General features: G+C 41.6%; 2 protein-coding genes across 3 annotated transcripts; one reads left to right on the top strand and one right to left on the bottom strand.

Moving 5' to 3' along the window:
* Window positions 1-446: 446 nt before the first annotated feature.
* On the bottom strand, window positions 447-3,866 carry LOC119128227 (nicotinate-nucleotide pyrophosphorylase [carboxylating]-like). The gene is made up of 5 exons (XM_037260482.1): window positions 3,772-3,866; window positions 2,615-2,868; window positions 1,780-2,090; window positions 1,534-1,665; window positions 447-1,454 (listed from the first exon to the last, which is right to left on the bottom strand). Exons 2-5 carry the CDS (start codon window positions 2,865-2,867, stop codon window positions 1,263-1,265), a joined length of 888 nt encoding a protein of 295 aa, XP_037116377.1. The 5' UTR covers window position 2,868; window positions 3,772-3,866; the 3' UTR covers window positions 447-1,262.
* Window positions 3,867-6,024: 2,158 nt separating this feature from the next.
* Window positions 6,025-19,719, top strand: ppp1r12c (protein phosphatase 1, regulatory subunit 12C). Of its 2 annotated transcripts, XM_037260277.1 has the most exons (20): window positions 6,025-6,381; window positions 7,234-7,408; window positions 7,486-7,616; window positions 9,040-9,158; window positions 10,287-10,446; window positions 10,551-10,695; window positions 10,783-10,857; window positions 10,936-11,015; window positions 12,504-12,616; window positions 12,703-12,770; window positions 13,163-13,296; window positions 13,402-13,489; window positions 14,213-14,330; window positions 14,826-14,941; window positions 16,545-16,588; window positions 17,340-17,373; window positions 17,588-17,692; window positions 18,296-18,346; window positions 18,424-18,474; window positions 19,613-19,719. In XM_037260277.1, the coding sequence occupies exons 1-20, from the start codon at window positions 6,173-6,175 to the stop codon at window positions 19,697-19,699; spliced, it is 2,103 nt and encodes a 700-aa protein (XP_037116172.1). In that variant the 5' UTR covers window positions 6,025-6,172; the 3' UTR covers window positions 19,700-19,719. The 2 variants fall into 2 exon arrangements, with proteins under 2 accessions (XP_037116172.1, XP_037116180.1); XM_037260285.1 differs by lacking the exon at window positions 17,588-17,692.
* The last annotated feature ends 535 nt before the right edge of the window (window positions 19,720-20,254 follow it).

The raw sequence follows: 20,254 nt of genomic DNA, 5'->3' as shown, positions 1-20,254 counted from the left end.
AAACAAACTAACATTAATCACTGCAGTTAAGAGAGTAATAATAACTCTGCAAAGCCACCTTGTAATTGTAACATTTTGGTCTCTTTGGGAAAACTTTCACTTTACACGTCTGTGGCTTCTGGGTGTGAGAATCTCATCTTGTGAAATGTTCTTCCTCCTTTGCAATGTGAGAACTAGAAGAATTTGTCATACGTGTGGGGGGCCAGGCAGAAACAAAATGACTCCCAAGTTTCTGTTTGCCCCTATAATCCAACGACCATAATCCAATTTTCACAAATGGACAAAATTAAAACATATTTAAAAGAGCCTTGGCGTAGACCGGACCAATGAATGAATGAGTTGTGAATGATAGAGTTTTGCCATTTTTGTGGACTTCAGTTTTGTCAGACAGCCTACAAACATTTGTTCATACTGTGCTAAATGATCATTTTGCAGAAACACAAACATTTGCTGTCAAATGAACTGATGCTTTATTTTGGTCAAGGGGCAAACAACTTTATTACAACATAAAGTACGTCATTGTAACACAAAAATAAACATAACCCTGTGTTTGGAACCACAAAAAAATACGTTTTTTTTTCATTGTATTTAAATATTCCTTGAATCGTAGATGAATACAGATGTCATCAACATTATGAAGCAATGTTGATAAGAGTTATTCTGTAACCCCCCAAAAATAATTAAAGCAGAATCTGTTTTATAATTTACATTCTTCAAAGGTGGCACCTTTTAGCCACATAGTAACACTTTTGCACATCTTATATTTTCTCAGTCAGCTTTATGATGTGGTTGTAGTTGATGCTTAAGGACTTGGAATGAATTTAATTTCACAGCTCTGCATTATCAAGAGTTAATTGATTTAATTTCTTGACCTTTTGTGTGTGTGTGTGTGTGTGTGTGTGTGTGTGCGTGCGTGCGTGCGTGCGTGCGTGCGTGCGTGCGTGCGTGCGTGCGTGCGTGCGTGTGTGTGCGTGTGCGTGCGTGCATACATACCTACTAATGTCTTTTATAGATTGGGATGCGGCTATGTTCTGGATTAAGCAATTACATGTACATATAATGGGAGTCAGCACACATCTGTTACCGTTTAATGTTTCTCTGATTGACCCCTAAATAAATTTCAACTGTTCTAGAATGAGTTTCTTTTTCCTATTGTGATACGTCTCTTTAACCACTCACGTTTTTATTGTTAATAAATAGTTACATTTCATTTTTGTGAATGCACAATACGTTTTGGGTGCTAATCCTTCATAGAGGGAAGACTAAGGAATAGGTTTTTGAACCTTTAGTGAGAAGTCCACAACTGGGCACCCTTGTGTAATACATCCCAGGGAAATGATATCTACACAAGGAGAGAAATACTCGTGTAGGTTATCTGGTGTCACCCCTCCACTGGCTTCTATCAAGAGAGCTGGGAATTCTTGTTTCAGAGAAGCAGCTGCAACATGAAGCACCTGTAGTATCGTATTTTATTGTTGGTTGTTGATTTTTGTAAGGGAAATACTGCAAGTTCTGTCATGATATACTGTGTACCTGTGGCTGGAAGTTGTCAAGCATAACTATGTCTGCTCCTGCTGTGGCAGCCTCCATGGCCTCCTCTGTGGAGCGACACTCCACTTCAATCTTACTGCTGAAACCACACACTGATCTGGCAGCTTTCACAGCCTGGAGAACAGAAAATGATTGGAATGATTGATTGATCAATTGATTGATTGAGTTATTGATCGGTCGATTGATTGATTGGTTGATTGATTTCCACTCAAAATGCAGCATGCCCACCTCTGTGATGCTTCCTGAAGCCCAGACATGGTTGTCCTTCAGCATGACCATTCCACTCAAGTCCTGCCTGTGCATGGACACAGTACCCACCAGCATAGCGTACTTCTCCACCAGGCGGAAGCCAGGGGTTGTTTTCCGTGTGCCTGCCACTTCTCCGTGCCATCCTCCTGCTCTTGCCAGTTTCCTGAGTTGAGAACATCGAGTGGCGATCCCTGAGGCTCGAGCAAGACAGTTTAGAGCTGGCCTTTCACCCAGGAGGAGGCATCTGGCCGGGCCTCGAACCACAGCAGTAAGCGTGACAGGATCTGGCCCTGTGGTTCACATTTAATTGTCTACAGTTAGCCCTACAAGTATTTTTATGATGATGCTAACAATGTTTCTTGCCTTAACATTTTATACCACATTAAATGATTCCCCGCACAGATGAATGTTTGTGAAGGGTAGGAAATAGGTTTTCCCAACTATATAAAATAATATGTATCATGAATGTGATGTGCATCACATTATGTACAATATGTACATGAAGAAATAACAGTCGAGGCAGAGCATATTGGCCTTTCCACCACTAAGCAAAGATGGAATATGTCAGTATGTTTGCTTTGACTCCGGTACTCCAATCCCAATCTCCTAGTAATGTAATTGTAACCGAACTGCAGAGAGTGCCAACATCCATCATCACAAAAAAAAAAATACAGTGCATTATAAATATGTTTCTGGTTAAGATAGTGGAGACAACATGCAACGGTGAATAGGACTGCTCAAATTCACACTTTTTGGATGAGCTCAGAGTGTATCTGCGTTTTTTTTAGCTAATCTGATCGCATTCAATACTGACCAATTTCATCTCCATCCCGGTGAAGCCAATCCACGGTACAGCCGACTTCAGTGAACACTGCTGTGAAGAAGGGACTTCCTGCCAAAATACTGTGTGGGCTTTTACACAACAACCTCGCCTCCACCTGCTGTGAGCCCACACACACTCCCGCAGGATCGAAGTTTGGTGTGTCCTCCGCAAGCCATGCCTTTGCCAACTGCATCACAGCATGAGGTGGGAGTGAGTGGGCGGCTGTGTATTTAGAGGGCAGCATTCTGTAATCATTCATGAAACAAAAGATAAGATGGTCTATTGTCACTGAAGCAGAAATTGAAAGTAGAAAAATACTTAAAATAGCTTTGCAGTTTCGTTTTACTGCATCCTGTGTCAAACAATCTGTGAAGAAAATGATTAGGACTGGTCGTTCTTTGTCACACAATACAATACAACACAAAAATCCTTTGCTGTACAAATGCACATAAGATGTAATCATGTAATACATTCAGTGAGAAGAACATAAGATTAAGTACATATACAATTTTATTTTCTAAACTCCTCAAACGACTCAAAATCAGGAACTGAAATTGAAACTCGAATTGGACTTGGGTGAATCGTTCATTACAGCCCATGTTTTACTAACCTTACAATCACCCCTGAAATGACTGCAGCCTTCGTGGCGTTGTGAGTGTGACTGAGGGTTTTTAGTGGAGGAAGCATTATCATGAGACACCTCCGTATACTTTAGGTCACAAAAGGCTGCAGTTTGTTATGGTAATAAAATGCAAGCAATCTACAAGACACAAATTTATTTGAAAAAAAAAAAAACTAAAACCTGAGCTTTTTTGCATATTACTATACTTGAGTTGCTGGCACTGAGTATGATTATGTGGGCTTGCACTGTGTAATATACAAAGATACTACATATAAAGTTGAATACCTCATTGAAGTGGTCAGAAGTACTCATCTGGAACAGTTTTATAGGTTTTCACTCTTTACGACACTATCACTTTCATTAGCAATGAACAGAACTGCCTCAAAGAAATTATTGTGGCATTACTCATTGGCTAAGACAACCCATTTTTGATCACAGAGTAGACATAACTTGTTGATTATACTTACTACGCTAAAATCTAACTCTCTGTGTAACACAAATAAATACCATTAAGATGTTTACTTACTTTCTTTTGTGATTCGGCTTCCCCTGCCGCTGACTGCGTTAACCACAAAAAATGTGAAGTGGAATTTGACCCTTGGTGCATGTTGGAATGTTTATGAGCAACAAAGAACAAGTGTTAGCACTGTGAACATATTGATTCCTATTCTTTACAGGCATAATAATGAATGAACTATTAAGGGCCATGTGCCAGAGAATTTAAGTTGCTCATTTATTGTCGGCAGTTAATAAAAATTCTAACTCATGATAGACTTTCTTTGTGGTTTTTCTGTGACATTGCACACATCAGGACTGACTGGAGGTTTAAGCATTGTTTTGTTCCACTGCTTATTGGCCATTTGAAAAGATAAATGTGATAACCAATGTCAAAAAATCGTGAAAAACTGCACAGTGTTTGGCTACAACAATACAGGTGGAAGGGACAAAGTCTCATTTCTACAGAAATGTGGAACTGTCAATGTGGAGTAAACATTTTGTTTGTTTTTAACACTACCTATGTGTTTTAACATTAGAAAATCCATGCTACAAACTCCCCCCTAGAGGTCTTCATTATCAATGTTGACATTTTCATTCAGTACTCTTAAGCAACAGAGTCACTCACTGACCGTGTCGTGGTACACTTGCCTGATTTTAGTGCAGGTAGCATGGGTTCAGTTTTGATTTGGGGCAAGTGTGTTTTCTGACACTGAACAGTGACAAGTCCACAAGTGATGTCTTTTACCCAAAGTCAGCTGGGATAGGCTGCAGCTCACCCATGAGCCTGACATAAGGATTGCAGCAAATGCATGGACGGACTCTTAAATATAACACTGATCTTAAATTGAATATCGGTCAATTGTTGCCACCTGACTCCCGCCATGCAAATCACTCTTAAGCTTTGAGCTTGCTTAATGTTAGACATAGTCAATGCTGTTTTACTTTAAGTGAATACAGCCGTCAATCATCACGGGTCATTAACTAAAGCTGTCTCGGTTTTACCTCCACTTGTCTTTGAGAACTGCTTAAATTAGGGGCCGATTTTGTTAATAAAGGGCACTTTGTCTTGTCTTTCCCAGTGCATCAATGTTTCTTGATCATTTAAAAATTGCATCACATGACCCGCACCACAACTTTTCACAGTCTGGAAACTATTGTCCCCGCCCTTGGTCACCTGGAACACCCAGTGAGAGGTGCCTACCAAAATAGGGGCATCAGTGTATAATCTGAGCCTTTTTTGAACACTAATCCTATACACTAACATCAAATGAACACTAATATCAAATGAATTGCTGGAGGGACTACTTTTGGCTGATGGGGATATAGCACCCCCTAGCCTGGTGGAGCGCCATTGCTGACAGAGATACATAGCACTCGAAGGAGATAATTACAGTGATCCCTCGCCACTTTACGCTTCACCTTTTGCGGCTTCACTACTTTGTTTATAAGTGACGATAGATTAGAGTTAGACAAACACACAGACAGATAGATAGACAGATAGATAGACAGACAGAGAGAGAGAGAGAGAGAGAGAGAGAGAGAGAGAGAGAGAGAGAGAGAGAGAGAGAGAGAGAGAGAGAGAGATGGTGTGGGTCGTCACCATGGGCATGCGAAGGTCAGTCACATCCAGGGTCTCTCACAGGGACCCGGTCAGCACCAGCCGGATGAGCAGGGCGGCCGAGTCACGCCGGTCCCGACGGCTAGGGCCAAGCACAGGAAAGATATCAGCCCATGCCTAGCCGATTTGCACAGGCAGAGAAGCCGTAGCCACTAGGGCACGGCGGCGCTGAGTGGACGGTCGAACCTGGGACGGGCCCGACCGCGGCCATACATCGCTGCGGGCCAATATCACATTACAGACAAAGAGAAAGGAGAAAAGAATGAGATAAACTGCTGGGTCAAAAAACAACCCGATTTGGGTCAAAAATATGACCGACAAATTGACCCAACTCCCTGGGTCGGTCGAATTTTTAAGCTTGCAGTTTTAAGAGTGCATACTCTCACATTTCAATAAGCACGTCTCGTGTGTGCTCATACAGGACAAGTTCCCACCACTAAAACCTAACCACAAAATCAGACACCCGTTTTTGCCTCTTGTTCAACTGTTCATTGAGAATAATATTTGAACTTTAAGACACAAGTCTGATTACTATTATTTTGACATTTGCTGTCAGGAATGGGCTGAATGCTATACTGCACTTTTTCCAGCAGTTCTTTCATTTATTGTACAACTGTACTGTACAACGCTTGTGACGTGTGAAGCTGTGTGCGCGCGACTCGCTCACCAACATCGCACGAGCACGAGCACAAGCACGAGCTGAAGCTTCACTGCCAGTGATCAGGAAGTGAAAGAATACGCATGGAGGGTGTGTCTTTCGCTTCCTGGCTATGCTTTATTTCCAATAACACGGTCCTCCTTGGATAATCGAATGGGCGACTCGGCGAGGTCCAAGCGGCGGGAGCAGCTAAAGCGCTGGGCCGGTTCCTGTACCGACAAAGCGTCGGCCTTGCCCCGGCGGAGATGGCGAGGCGATGTCGTGGAAAGAGGAACCGAGGAGTCAGAGGCCGAGCTGCAGGAGCCTCCAAGTGAGCAGCTCATTTCGAGAAACGATGAAAGCAGCCCGCTCCTCAAGAGAAGGTAAGTCAAACCTCTTTGGGGAACACTTGAACACAACTTGTCTGCTAGCTGCTGGTTAGCTTTGCCCGAAGGTCCATCTAGAAGAACGTGCGTGGACCTGTGTGGGTGGACTACAAATGAGATACATCGGCACGTCCTTTAGCTTAGTACAGCACAGTTCCCTATGCTTTAAAGCTATTTTACAGTCGAAAAAGTGGAAGGTCTAAGAATTCTGAAGGCCTTTAATGTTTTATTCAAGCCATTAGTGATGGGGCACAATGGCCCAAACTGTATTGACACTGTGTTGGCGCTATGTCACGCCGTTGCTCAACACGGACGCTGCTGAATCTTACACATCGATAGTGTTGTTATTGTGAAAATGATATTGTGTAGGCTACTAGTCTTTGGAGTTCTAAGGATTCGTTTTCTATTCATTTTCACACACGCATTGATGAGGCCGGTGTGCTTCAAAACGATGGAGACAGCAAATATATGTTTATGTATATTTGCATTAAATATCAAAATAATTACAACATGGTGGAGCACTGGTTAGCACGTCCACCTCACCGTCCACCACCCCTTTAGAGACTCTGAGTGGTCAGAGTTTCTGTGTGTGTTTCTGTAATGAAATCAATAATTTTGTACATGTGTGTATATTAGATAATTGAATGTTCCAAATTATCTGTAGGTCTAAATGTCAGTGTGAATATGTCGGCTCCATTCTGACCCTTTCCTAAAGTCAGCTGGCTCTGACCGGCTCACCCACAACGCTAATGAGGAAATGTGGCATGGAAAATGGATGGATTGAAAATAATCAAATCTGAAAATACTAAGTGAGTCTTCATCCTCCATTCTGTCCGTCACACTATTTAGAAAACGGGTGAGGTTTGACCGAGCTGCAGAGTTCCTGGCTGCGTGTGCCAGCGGAGACACAGATGAGGCCCGAGTGATGCTACAAGAGGCCAAGGACACAATGAGCAGCAACAAGGAGGATGGACCAGAAATTGTTAACTGCTCCAATGCTGATGGAATAACTGCGTTACATCAGGTGAAGCTGCTATTACTGCCTGAGTTTTATTCCCTTACTGAGAATAAAACTTGTTTTTAAAATTGAATCCTGCAAAGGCCTGCATCGATGGTAGCATGGAGATGGTGTCATTTCTTCTGGAGCATGGTGCCAATGTGAACCAGGTTGACAGTGAGGGCTGGACACCCCTACACGTCGCTGCCTCCTGCGGCTACCCTGATATAGCAGAGTAGGTTGCTCTTCAACACTGTTCAATGTTTGCAAGGCTGTACCAATTGTACTCTGCATCTGGAAAGTTTTCACAGTGCTTCATTTTTGCCCACATATTGGCATTTTACAGCCTTATTGCGAGACGGAAACACTTCATGTTCCGCCTTGAAATTCTACACGCAATAAGTCTTTTGTTTTAAATGTTTGCTGATTTATTCAAAAAATGGAAATAAGAAATCACTATATGCATCAGTATTCCCAACATTCTTTTTTGACACAACCTTGGCAGGAATTCCAGCTTCAAGTGTTTTTTAGTCTGATCCCACAAACTACACACCTATCTTTGAGCCTATTGCTCTTAGGAACATTTCTCAGGCACCATCGGGTTTGATGAGGCCCGTTGCTGCACAGCCGTTTTCAAATCTTTCCACAGGCTGGGCCACCTCCAAACTTCTTCATAGTGGCCGATTGTGTGTTGACTTAATGTTTCTTGCTAAAATGGCCAAATTGTCTTAACCTTTAATCATGTTGATATATTGCAAGCATTGTTACCGATCCCACTTTTAAATCTATACAAACGTGTTTTGGTTTTGTTTTTTTACTAGATTCTGATTTCAAAGCTACTTAGTCATTGATTTGCTCCGTACATGTGGTATACTACATATGAGGCAATCATATGGTTCATCGTCATAGAGGCCCTCTGAGGGAAACCATAACTACTATGTAGCCTGTGACAAAAATGACTTTGTGCCCCAACCTCTGCTCTAAATAATCCTGTCACAAAGGTCTACAGACATGAACGTAGACGTCATACCTAGTTGTCCCCCGAGAGGCGCTGCCAACTGCGGGTCTTTACTTGCATAGTTGTGTGCCTCTTCAAATCGTGTCCGCTCAAAGATCATCAGTGGAAAAAGGAATCGCCTGAACTCCATTTTTAGCTTCTTGGCAGAGATTGTATCGTTTTTCAAATGGGATATTTTAGTTTTCTTTGAATCATCTTGCAAAAATCCAAACCACCAAAAAGATTAGCTTTGTCATTAAGAGATGTGTGCAGAATTGATAAAGGGAAAATAATCCTTTTTCAAATTTTGTAAGAAGGCTGTATTGTAGTATGGAAAAAGTGAAGCCCTGCAAATACTTTCTCGATGCACTGTATAAAACAGTGTCTTGATGCCATAGTGTTCTGTGGGTGCCAGGCTATTTGTGCAGTCAACAATGCTATCATTGTTGCTGACTGTGTTTGGCAGGACAACATGTCAGCTAAAGAATGAACATGCTGGGCGTACCACATTGTGTAGAATTTTAAACCGTTTTAAAGAAATGAAAACACATGGTACAATATTATAACTCGACAAAGAACCTTTGTGTTAGCATTGATGTTTCCTGTTAACAGCTAATTTATTCATTTTTAAACAGTTTGTCGCTCTGCGCTTGATTATCAGTTTCCTTTTGCGGCATGGAGCTTCTCTCTCTGCTGTCAATTGTGATGGTGACGTTCCTGTGGACATCGCCCTGGATGAAACCACTGAGGCCCTTCTCCAGGAATACACTCTGAGACAAGGTAAATGTTTTTTGGCGACCAAACAACATATTAGCTCACTTTATGTAATGTATTAACAAAGCCTCACATTCACTTAAAGTCCCAATGATCGTCACACACACATCTGGGTGTGGTGAAATTTGTCCTCTGCATTTAACCCATCCCCGTGTGATTTTGATCCATCCCCTGGGGGAGAGGGGAGCAGTGAGCAGCAGCGGTGCCGCGCTCGGGAATCTTTTGATGATCTAACCCCCCAATTCCAACCCTTAATGCTGAGTGCCAAGCAGGGAGGCAATGGGTCCCATTTTTATAGTCTTTGGTATGACCCGGCCGGGTTTGAACCCTCAACCTTCCAGTCTCAGGGCGGACACTCTACCACTAGGTCACTGAGCTGGTCTTATTTGCAAACTTAATCCTAATGAACTGTAAAGTACAGTGGCAGGCAGTCACCAGCGCTCAGTGGCTGCCTGCCACTGTTTACCCAGAATAAAATCCTCCGCATCAATAGGCATTAGCGGCCTCTTAACGAAAGCTAAAGCTAACAAAAGCTAACCAGCTGAGGAAACGTTCTCTCTGGCCAACCAACTATAATTCTTTGGGAGTGGCTAATGGTGTAGGGGTGCACTTGCTTGGCTTGTGTGCCGACGCTGTGAGTTCGATTCCCACATATAATGGTGTGAATGTGTGTGTGAGTGACCCCCCCCAATAAAAAAACTATAAAAAATGTTTTGCCTCGAGTGGTATTGTGAAAGAGGCTAACGACAGATTTGACACACTGCGTAGAAGGGCTTTACTTTGACCGTACTGCTGAACAGTTTAGTTGGAGGTCGTTAGGTGACCAACTATTTGCATCCAGGCAAACGCTCTTGCCACCACATGACGCATGTGCACTCCCCACATAGCTATGTCATACATACATAGCTGCTTTGGGCATATTTTAAGATTTCATTCTGATCAGAGTACAAATATTTGGATTTGATTTCGTGCATAGCCCTAATAAATGGAAAAGCACAGAAATTGCATATAAGCTCACTATCAGTTTTAAGCACTTTGGGGTCATTCATCAAGCCTTTGTCTTGTCTCAATAGAAGTCTCAACTGAATCTGAATTGAATTGTTTTGAAAATATTGGTATTCTGCTTGTGTTTAGGTTTGGACTTAGAGGCCGTAAAGCGGGTAGAGGAAGAGCAGATTACAACAGATGCTCGGACCTGGCTGACTGAGGGACCACCTGCTGACATACGACATCCAAGAACTGGAGCCACTCCTCTCCACGTGGCTGCGGCCAAAGGCTACGTGGAAGCGCTCAAGTAGGAGGCTTTTGACAATTTTCAGAGAGGAGAGAAGCATTGAGCCATCGTACTTCAAGTGAGAAAATCTCCTGTGACACTCTTTTTCACTTGATGATCTCCAGGCTACTTTGTCAATGTGGGCTGGATGTGTCAGCCATGGACTTTGATGGGTGGACGCCTCTACACGCTGCTGCACACTGGGGTCAGGGGGAGGCCTGTCACATTTTAGCTGAGCAGATGTGCAATATGGAAGCCCGCAGCAGCTCAGTGAGGCTTCCCTTTTTGATTTTCATGTAAAGTGAATTGGTCTTGTATTCTGGACTATTTCTACTTGGTTTATCATGTATTCTGCAGGGTCAGACGCCTCTGGATGTAGCAGATGAAAGTGTGGAAGAGCTCCTGGAGGAATTAGCTCTGAAACAAGCCAATGTGAGGCATTTTTTCCTGAATGAATCCAGTCAGGTGCCCATATCACTAACGTCTGTGTGTCTTGAACCATCTTCACAGTGGCGCAACGAGCAGTCCATACGAGAACGGCAAAACCAACAAGGTGCTACCAATGTAAATGCGCAAAGTAAAAAACGAAGGTTTGTATTTATCCAATACTTTTAGGCCCGGCAAACATCTAATGTAGCTCTGTTACCCTCTTTCAAACATTAGAGTTGATGACAATGATTGACCGGTGATTGACTGGTGGTCATTGCAAGGAGTGTACATTGCCTCACACCCAAACTGGGATTGGCTAATGCTTGAACAGGATGAGCGGTATTAAAAAAAAGTTTTAGTAAATAGATAATTGTCAAACTCTTAAAATGTTTCCGACCTCTTTAAATACAAGTGTCTTCTCATGGCCACCGCCCTATTTTGACATGTGATATCATCTTCATATTGCTATTCTTCTGTATGTCAATTCCTCACTAAGTGAAATTACTGGACAGTGTCCTTAAGGGTTTTTTTAATTGTAGATTTTCATTCAAAAATTTTATGAGACCCAGTAGGGCTGCTGAATTAATCAAGTTTGAATCATAATCACAATTTTGGCTCCAGACGATCTCCAAATTCATAGAATCGAGGAAAAATTGTTATTTGGTGTTTGTGTTCTGAGACACGCATGAGCAACTCAACCGCGTCATGAACTCGTTCATATTTTGGATGAACGTGAACTAAATGTAGCACATTTTTGTTCCGTTTGTGTTTTTGTGAACACGCTCATTTTGGGGCCATTGAATTGTTTTGAACCTCAGTTTACTTAGGTTCAAGGATGCCAGGTTTTCTCTTCTTAGACTTCCAAAAAAAAAAAAAACACTAAACACACAGTAAACGAGGCTTAAATAGGCGGTGGAAAGGATTTGGCAACCCCGGTCACAAACAGTCGCACGGTGCGATGGCAGACGCTCCATTCGATAAAAACTCATGTCGCGCGACAGGCAGATTCGCTATTTCTTGTCAAACGGCAACGATAAAGTATCATCCTGTCAAAGTATTCTGAAATTTGGCATGAATTGAACCACAAATTACTCTTAAAGAGATTGTAACTGTTTTAGTTATTTATTTGGGCTTTGCACCTTTACCTTTGCACTTATATGTCCCAAATTCTAAACGTTTTCTGGTTCTTTAACAAGAACATGTTATTGTGAATGGAATGTGTGAAAACGATGAGAAAATGCCAGGGGTTAACAGCTTGTAGCAACTTTTTTTGATTGGGGTCGAAGAAAAGAATTATTTCATTTTTGGAACCATAAACTTGGTTCATAAAATTTCAATCATGAACTATGAACTGACATGTTCATTTTAAAATTTGAGCACTGAGCTTTCCACCAGTTTGTGTAGAAAATGAACTTTCCCAACACTGCTGACAGGAGAGTGTTGTTGTTTTTTAATAAATAAATAAATGCTGTTCCAAACTTCTTCAATAAGTGCTTTTCCAATTTTAAAAACATAATTGTGCAAATAATCATGATTTAGATATTAACAGAATAATCGTGATTATGATTTTTACCCATAACCGAGCAGCCCTGTAAAACCCAATGAAACACACTGCATGCTAATTTCTGCCTCTACGTTGTTGCCACCAGGAGCTCAGTGTGCAGAATGAGCAGTAAAGAAAAGTTGAACCTTCAAGACCAATCGAAAGAAAGGGGTGTCTCAGGAGGCCTGGAGCTAAGCGAGGACAAGGAGAGCAGTCCAGGTGATGATAATTGCCTTGTAAAAATCATTTGGTTTCCAATATTGTCTGTGTTGAGGCGCAACCAAGTGTTTGTTGTCATTCTCCAGAGAGCTCCACCGTGTCCAGTCCAGACACTGAGAGTGGGACCACGTCTGCAGCCAGTCCAGTTGACAAGGTGGGATTTAAAAGCCTTGCTTCAACCACTGTACAGTATATCAAAAAGATTTCATTTGTCATGACACCTGTTCAAGATCTTTGGTTTGGTTATTGCTCATATACAGTATGTATAAGGTTACAGGGAGTTGTAAAATGAATTCAACGTCAACAGTGTTTACACACGTTTTGAACTATATACAATACACTTTTGTGTACTTCCTTTCTAAGTGATCACATTTTCAAATTGAGCAGATCAAAAATTCACTTTCCGCACTCTACACTTAGTCTCATTCAACAGTTTGAATGCTCTTGTGTGTTGTCTTTTTTATTTTATTTTTTTAATTAGGATGATACTATCCCAATTCGAATAGACTGTTGAAATCTGTGGTTGTATGTATTTTTACAATGTAGACATCAGACGAGAGAGGCGGCGAGGATAATAGGGAACAGGACAAGGCAGTTCGCACTGCGAGGGTCCAGCCCACCCCACAAACGAGGGAAAGCACGTCTGAGAGTCCCAACACACCTACTACTGAGCGGCGCAAGTAGGAAACATACTGATTATCCGGTCAATTCTACATGGAATGCTCCAAAATGTTTATTTGGTGCAGGTGTGGCTATTAGCGGTATTGTCCTTTGCATTTGTTCAGGTTTCAGGCTCCAGTCAGAGATGAGGAGTCTGAGTCTCAGAGGAAAGCTCGCTCTCGACTTTTGCGCCAGTCCCGCCGCTCCACTCAGGTATGCAGAGGGGGTTTGAAGTGTATTGTTATAGCGAATCGCACTGTTTACTTAGGTCCACAGCTGTCCATTCAGCTTTAAAGTTGTTGAATGTGATTGAGAGGAGCAAGCAGATGCAGCAAACCTTACACGTCAAATGCTTGCACACCTCACTCGTGGTTACGTTGTTAATTTAGACTAAATTGAAATCATCAGTCAGAATGTAAACCTGGCTCACCTTGGATTTTCTGAGCAAAATGAAGCTTTACCTAACTGGCAAGTTCTTTTCTTAAGGCTACACAGCAGCTTTATTGTCCCAACATCTTGAAATCTCATCACATGCTGTGTGTATTATAAAACACTGTGCCATAATTACACTTCGAATGTAGTTACAGGCCCAATTATTTTCCTTTCACCACTGTCCTTCTGTTTTTAGTACTGGATTGCAGTGTTATTATTTTACTACTTTCAACAATAATCATTTGACTCCACAATAAATGTCAATTAATGAAATTAGATGAAGCAACTCACTTCATCAGTTAGTAACTGCTGTAGCAGTGAAACCTCTACAGCTGTGACTAGTGTGACAAAGATATTTGTCTCTTATAGTATTTATTTGGGTTAACCCTCTTGTTGCAGACCGACTTCACTGACATTGGAGCTAAATGCCAAGAAAACATATTGTGTTTTGTCATGTCTTCTCAACTGAAAGTTCTCTGTGAATTGTGGTTGGCTCTTTTGCAGGGTGTGACCTTAACAGACCTAAAGGAAGCTGAGAAGACCATGTCGAAGGCTGCTGATCCCCTGCTTCGTAACGTTCAGCCCGTCAGCCCCATCATCACGCTCACTCTAGCTGAGAGGGGTGAGTTTGTTTGTGTAAACATTCTATCGCTACTCAGGTTTTTTCTGTTCAACTTAGCATTTATGCTGTTGTGCCATAGAAAGAATGAGGAAATATGTTTTTTTTGTTATATCATTGTTTTTTTTTCCTTCATCAGTGCTCACCAATTTTTTGTTCTGACAAGTCAAGATGTTTGTATGTGCCAAGTTCAGCGATTGAACATAATACAAAACGCAGCAACACAAAATTGTCAAAAGGCTAACCTAACTCAAATAAAAGAAAAACGAAAGAAAACGAGCTATGGATTTGCGTCCTTCGATACAACTGTTCAATCACAGTAGGAAGAAGTAAAAAACAAAACAAATTCTGAATACAGATTTGACTTGGATAATAACAATGAAATAGTGGTAGAACCCAGAATTTGGGGGGGTTGATCCCTGGCCATTGTGACCAAGTTTCCCTGAGCAAGATAGTGAACTCTCCCCGTATTTAAAGCACCTTCTTCATGCGTTACAGATACAGACCCAGTGAAGCAGGAGGAGCCTGAGGGCGACAGGCGCCTGGGAGCGAAGGACAGGAGGCGAGCGAGAAAAGAGAGGCGCTCCACCGGCGTCATTCAGCCGGGTGGAGAGGTGAGAAAGACGCTCATGCAATCAAAAACAGCAAAGACCTCACAGCCAATCAATTGATTCGTTTTGCATGAAGTATTGCCACCTCAGAAGTTTGCTTTACAGGTACTGCTGGTCTGCCATTCACAGATTTGTACTTTTATACTTTTTGGGGATGTTAACATGTTTTTCCAATTTTTTTTTTTTGGGTCGGCCTCCATGATAGCGACGATCTATGTGCTCTTTTTTTTGGTAGCGTTAAAGTTAATTCTTAACGGAAAAAGTGCTAAAAATACTAAATTGGGCTTTATCATTTGTAATTCAAATTTTCCATTCCTCTGGTGTAGGTGGTTGTAATGGACATTAAAATTGGTTGTCAACTCCTAAGCCATTCAAGGATACGCCAAGTCCACTTTCTTTTGTACATCATTTTCACAATGGTGAATACAAACTTTCTTGGCCCATTGTATGGTCCCATACTACAAAAAGACATAAAAGAAACATTTGACAAATATGCATGCATTTTCCACCACTTACCCTGTTTAGACTCACGGGTGAGCTGAAGCCTGTCAGCTGATTTGAAGTGAGTCAATTAAAAGAAAAATGCATTCATGCCTTTGGGTTTTTCACTGTCTTCAATTCAACCTCCCATTCTTGTTTTTGGATTATGGGAGCAAAAAGGAGTATCTTGAAAAAAAAAAAAAAAAAAAAAACATGGGGCATGGGGAGAACATGCAACTTTTCAAAGACTCAAAAACTTTTACCATGAGGAAGAGGACCAGAAAACCATGAGGCAGAGGACCAGAAAATATTTGCTGCTTCTGGCAAAGATAATGAGCATCACCCAGCAGGCTAACATTACATGCCCAACTAAAATCAGAACTCACCAACCTTTTTGAAACTGAGCTACTTCTTGTGTGTTATTTGATGTAGGGTCCAAGGGGGACCAACCCCATTCTGTTCTCATTTATGTATGTATACCCAGCGCATTGGGTTGAAAAGTTGCCCAAGTATGCTACTCATACTGATGAGATAAAGCTAACAAGATATAAATTAGCCGGTTATCAGTATACCGATAGCTGTGCTTAGAAATAAGTAAGAAGCAACTTTCATTCCTGAAGCCCTTTCAGGCACAAACCACCTGTATACCAGGGGTGGGCCATCTGCCCTGTCGGGATTTGAACCCTGACCTCTACATTATGAGGCTGTGATGTTACCCAGCGAGCCAACCAGCCTGAGCACGTCAACTTCGAAATGCATCCATTAACCCAAGCTTGAGTAAAAGTACCGCCGTGCTCAAATTTCTCATATATCAAGCAAGTGGAAAATCAACCCAGTATTTTTTGTGTTTAAATCTCTGCGAGGGTTTACGTTTTTAAATGATCAACTTATACAACAACCCTTCCCCCCCAATATCACAATGTTCCATCACTATTGAGCTATTTTTAGAACGGCCCTGTGACTTTGTCATGTGGTCCTTGGGGGCTACCTGGTGCCCACCTCACTAGATTTTTTTCTAACTGGTTTATAATACAAACTGACTTAACTAACATAGATGTGGCCTGCTTTTAATGAAAATAGTCAAAATTGTCCAAGGTGTGTCACTGACAACCGGTTTGTGTTTCAGAATGATGATGAGGATGCTCATTTTGATGAAAACGACCCCTCCGTGTAAGTTTTACTGTCATGTTTATTATTATGTCGCCGTATTGTGATTTTTGTTTTCCACCATAATCTGCTGTGATAAAATATTCATGGTGGGCACTGCTTTCCACACGTAGGCCCTGACTCAGCACCTCAGTAGCAACCCAACCCCTACCATTGGAATTTTAATTCGAGTTAATTTTGCTTTGAGTTTTGTTTTTTATTTTAGTAAGTTGTCAGGGTGTTTTTGTTATATATTTTCCCAAAACACTTTAGTTTTAGTTTAGGTTTTGTGTTAGTATTAGGTTTTTTAAAAATGTGTTTTGCTTTCAGTTAGTTTTTGTTTTTAAAGTAATTTTCGTTTTCATTTTATTGTTATTGTTGATGCAGTTAAATGTTTTTTTTTTTTTTTTTTATATTTTTAAACATGGCAGTACTGCAAATAAGTGCCTTTGGATTTGCGTTTTAACATGGAGTCAGAAGCTCAGACTAGACCATTGCATGACTGATAGCAGCTTCTTGCATGCCAGAATAGCTTGTGTTGTCAATAGGACATCAAGTCAATACTGTATATCAAGTTGAGTCATGCCTCTAAATCCTTTGGAGGGATTTACTATCTGTCCCCAAGTATTTTTATTTCACTGTAGTTGATCTTTCCAATGTCTGTGTCCATGTTATATGTGGGCCCGGCTTCCCTATCGAGAGAGTTCCTTTTCGCATTTCATTAGAAGAAAAAAAAAATTAAGACATGTAATCAGAGTTCTCTGTTCCCCTGCAGTGCGAGTGGATTAGAGGACGCTGACTACAGGATGGTACGTGTCGGAGCTCCTCCCCATGCAGATGTTTGCACATACCTACAAAGGAAACACAGGAATGTTATAAACGAGATTTGGCTTTCAATAAAAGTTGCTGGATGTCTGGAATGCTCACCAAGATATTTCCACCTACTGTATATGTGCAGACCTCTGTACCTTCATTAGAACCCGACTATAGTGAGCCTTGACTGTCATAGTTTTCCCCCTCCAGCTCTACTTCCAGGTACTGCAGCAGAACCTGGCACTAAAGGACAAGTTGCAAGAGACGGAACTGCTGCTCAGCCAAAATAAAGTGGAGCTAGAAAGACTCAGACAGGTCAGGCCAGTTTGACGTTTGATTTGGAAACAGAAGTTTAGCTAACTGGATTGTGTGAACCTGGATAGCTATACTAGTAGTAGGTTGCAAAATCTCCAGAAAGATTACGGTAGAGTTCCATGTGACATTAAGATGGCAACATTTGGAAATATTCCAAACAGAAAACTTTCCTCAGAATCACCTCGGATATTCAAGCATAAATATAAATCATTTCGACTTCCCTCAACCCCACCCACCATCCCCCTCACTTCACTCAATGGCATTGTATTGGAAACTTCAAAATATGGCTCAGCAAAAAAATACACCAAAAAAAAAATACAAGTGCCAGTTTGTTACTTGAAAATCTTGGGTTGGGTTATTCGTAAACCAAAGCATCACTCTGTGAAATGTGTTTTAGTCAAAATATTTTTTTACCTTATCTTTTAAGAGGCAATCTTCAATTTGAAAAATCTTGGTTCATTCCTACAAATTTTCATTCATTTTCATAGAAAGTTTCTAACTTTAAAAAAATTGCTGGACTTTTTCAAGGATAAGTTGAGAAGAAAAGCACTGGGTTTGACTTGTGATTCTAGCACACGACTTGACAATTGCTCTCTGTGACAGAGTCAAGATGGCAGCACAGATAGACCTGCCCTGTTGGAGCTGGAGAGATTTGTAAGTACACTTGACAATGATGAAAGGAAGAAGTCTTTCTTCGAACTCACTCACTTGAGCTTGTTTTGCCTTTTTAGGAGAAGTTGGCCCTCCAGAGGAGAGCAGTAGAACTGGAAGACGAGTTGAAGGTTCTTACTGACTTCACAATGATTAGCACGCTACAGTAATAAGTACAATTCACATGAAGAAGCAGAGCTGGATGCTCACGTGTAAAAACAAAACAACTTTTCCATCAAGTGGGACACTTCAGTCCAGTTTGTCGTTCAAATAATAGTCGAGTTTAAATCTTCTCTCTGTTGTCCATTTATTCATTCCCATGCATCCGCTATGCAGAGAACTGGGGTACATCCTGGAATTCATTAAAAAATACATGCTGTGTGTAATTTTATGTTAAATGACACACGTCATGGTGGCTCGGTGACGCACTGGGTAGCACGTCCGCCTCACAGTTAGGAGGGTGCGGGTTCGATTCCACCTCCGGCCCTCCCTGTGTGGCGTTTGCATGTTCTCCCCGGGCTTGCGTGGGTTTTCTCCGGGCACTCCGGTTTCCTCCCACATCCCAAAAACATGCTTGGTAGGCCGATTGAGCACTCCAAATTGCCCCTAGGTGTGAGTGCGGATGGTTGTTTGTCTCTGTGTGCCCTGCGATTGGCTGGCAACCGGTTCAGGGTGTCCCCCGCCTACTGCCCGATGACAGCTGGGATAGGCTCCAGCACACCTGCGACCCCCGTGGGGACTAAACGGTTCAGAAAATGGATGGACACACGTCATGCTAAATCAATTCTCTTAGCCAAAAGGCTTTTTTTTTTTATTTTATTTATTTATTTATTTTTTTACCCCTGCAGATGGCACTCTGTTCAACATTGATATGAGAGTACAGCCTTGCCCTTTCCTTTATTCAAACCATCTAGAGGAGTAAAAAAAAATACAACACGTTTCTTGAAGCTTCATTTTCCAATCACTAGACACCATTTTATGGCCTAGAGCCATAAAACAATGGAATAACAAATTGTGTGCATTGTGTAAAACTACACGTGCCTTTTTGTGCCACGTGACAACATAATCTCAGGCCGCTAAGCAAAGTAGTCTATTGGAAGCCATCCGAAACATTGAAGCATCCTAAATCAAGACTAAAGATACCCACAGTGGTGTTTTTTACGATGGCCGGTGACAATCTCCAAATAAGAGAAGACAATCTCCTCTGTCGGATAAGTTTCTAAATAATTTGTGTAATGATTTGACACCAGCTTTTTGTTCTTTCTGAAGGTTCTGGGAGACCTGAAAGCAGACAACCAGAGGCTCAAGGATGAGAACGCTGCTCTCATTCGCGTTATCAGCAAACTGTCCAGATGAGTTCCACCCCCCCAAGCCCCCCCAAAAAAGAACCTTAATGTATTACAGGACAGAGCAGAGTTACAACCATGTCAAACACATCCAAGGGTAACCGAACAGAATTTCAGGGCTATTCGCAGATTTACTGTATGAGAAGCTGAAGTGCACCTTCTGTGGACTGGGGGTGTTCTCCTGTTCATATTCTCTTTTAGCTTCCATTTTATTTGTTGTTTTTAACTGGAATGTTTTAAGTGCTTCACTCCTTGTTTGTCTAAACTTTGTGTTAAGACAGGGGTTTTCAACTGGTTTTGTCCAAGGGGCCACCATTATAAGCAAGAAGCAACTTTGGGACAACTGCTTTGGCGGAATATTATTACATCTTGCACCGAAGGAGGATAGACCTATACAGGCTATTTATTTGCATCGGTATGTCTATTTTGGGAATCTCAGCTACATTTGGCATAGTTTGGGTTCAGAAAATTAGCTGGAAAATAAATCATGTTGAAATAATAAATTAATTGTATTTTTAAAAATGTGAATTATTTTCCATTTCCTTAGACCACTCGGGGCCTCAGA

The sequence above is a fragment of the Syngnathus acus genome, chromosome 1 (assembly GCF_901709675.1).
Source record: "Syngnathus acus chromosome 1, fSynAcu1.2, whole genome shotgun sequence".
NCBI classification, from domain to species: domain Eukaryota; kingdom Metazoa; phylum Chordata; class Actinopteri; order Syngnathiformes; family Syngnathidae; genus Syngnathus; species Syngnathus acus.
Note: the sequence above shows the minus strand (reverse complement) of the source record. Positions and strands in the feature narration are given on the sequence as shown.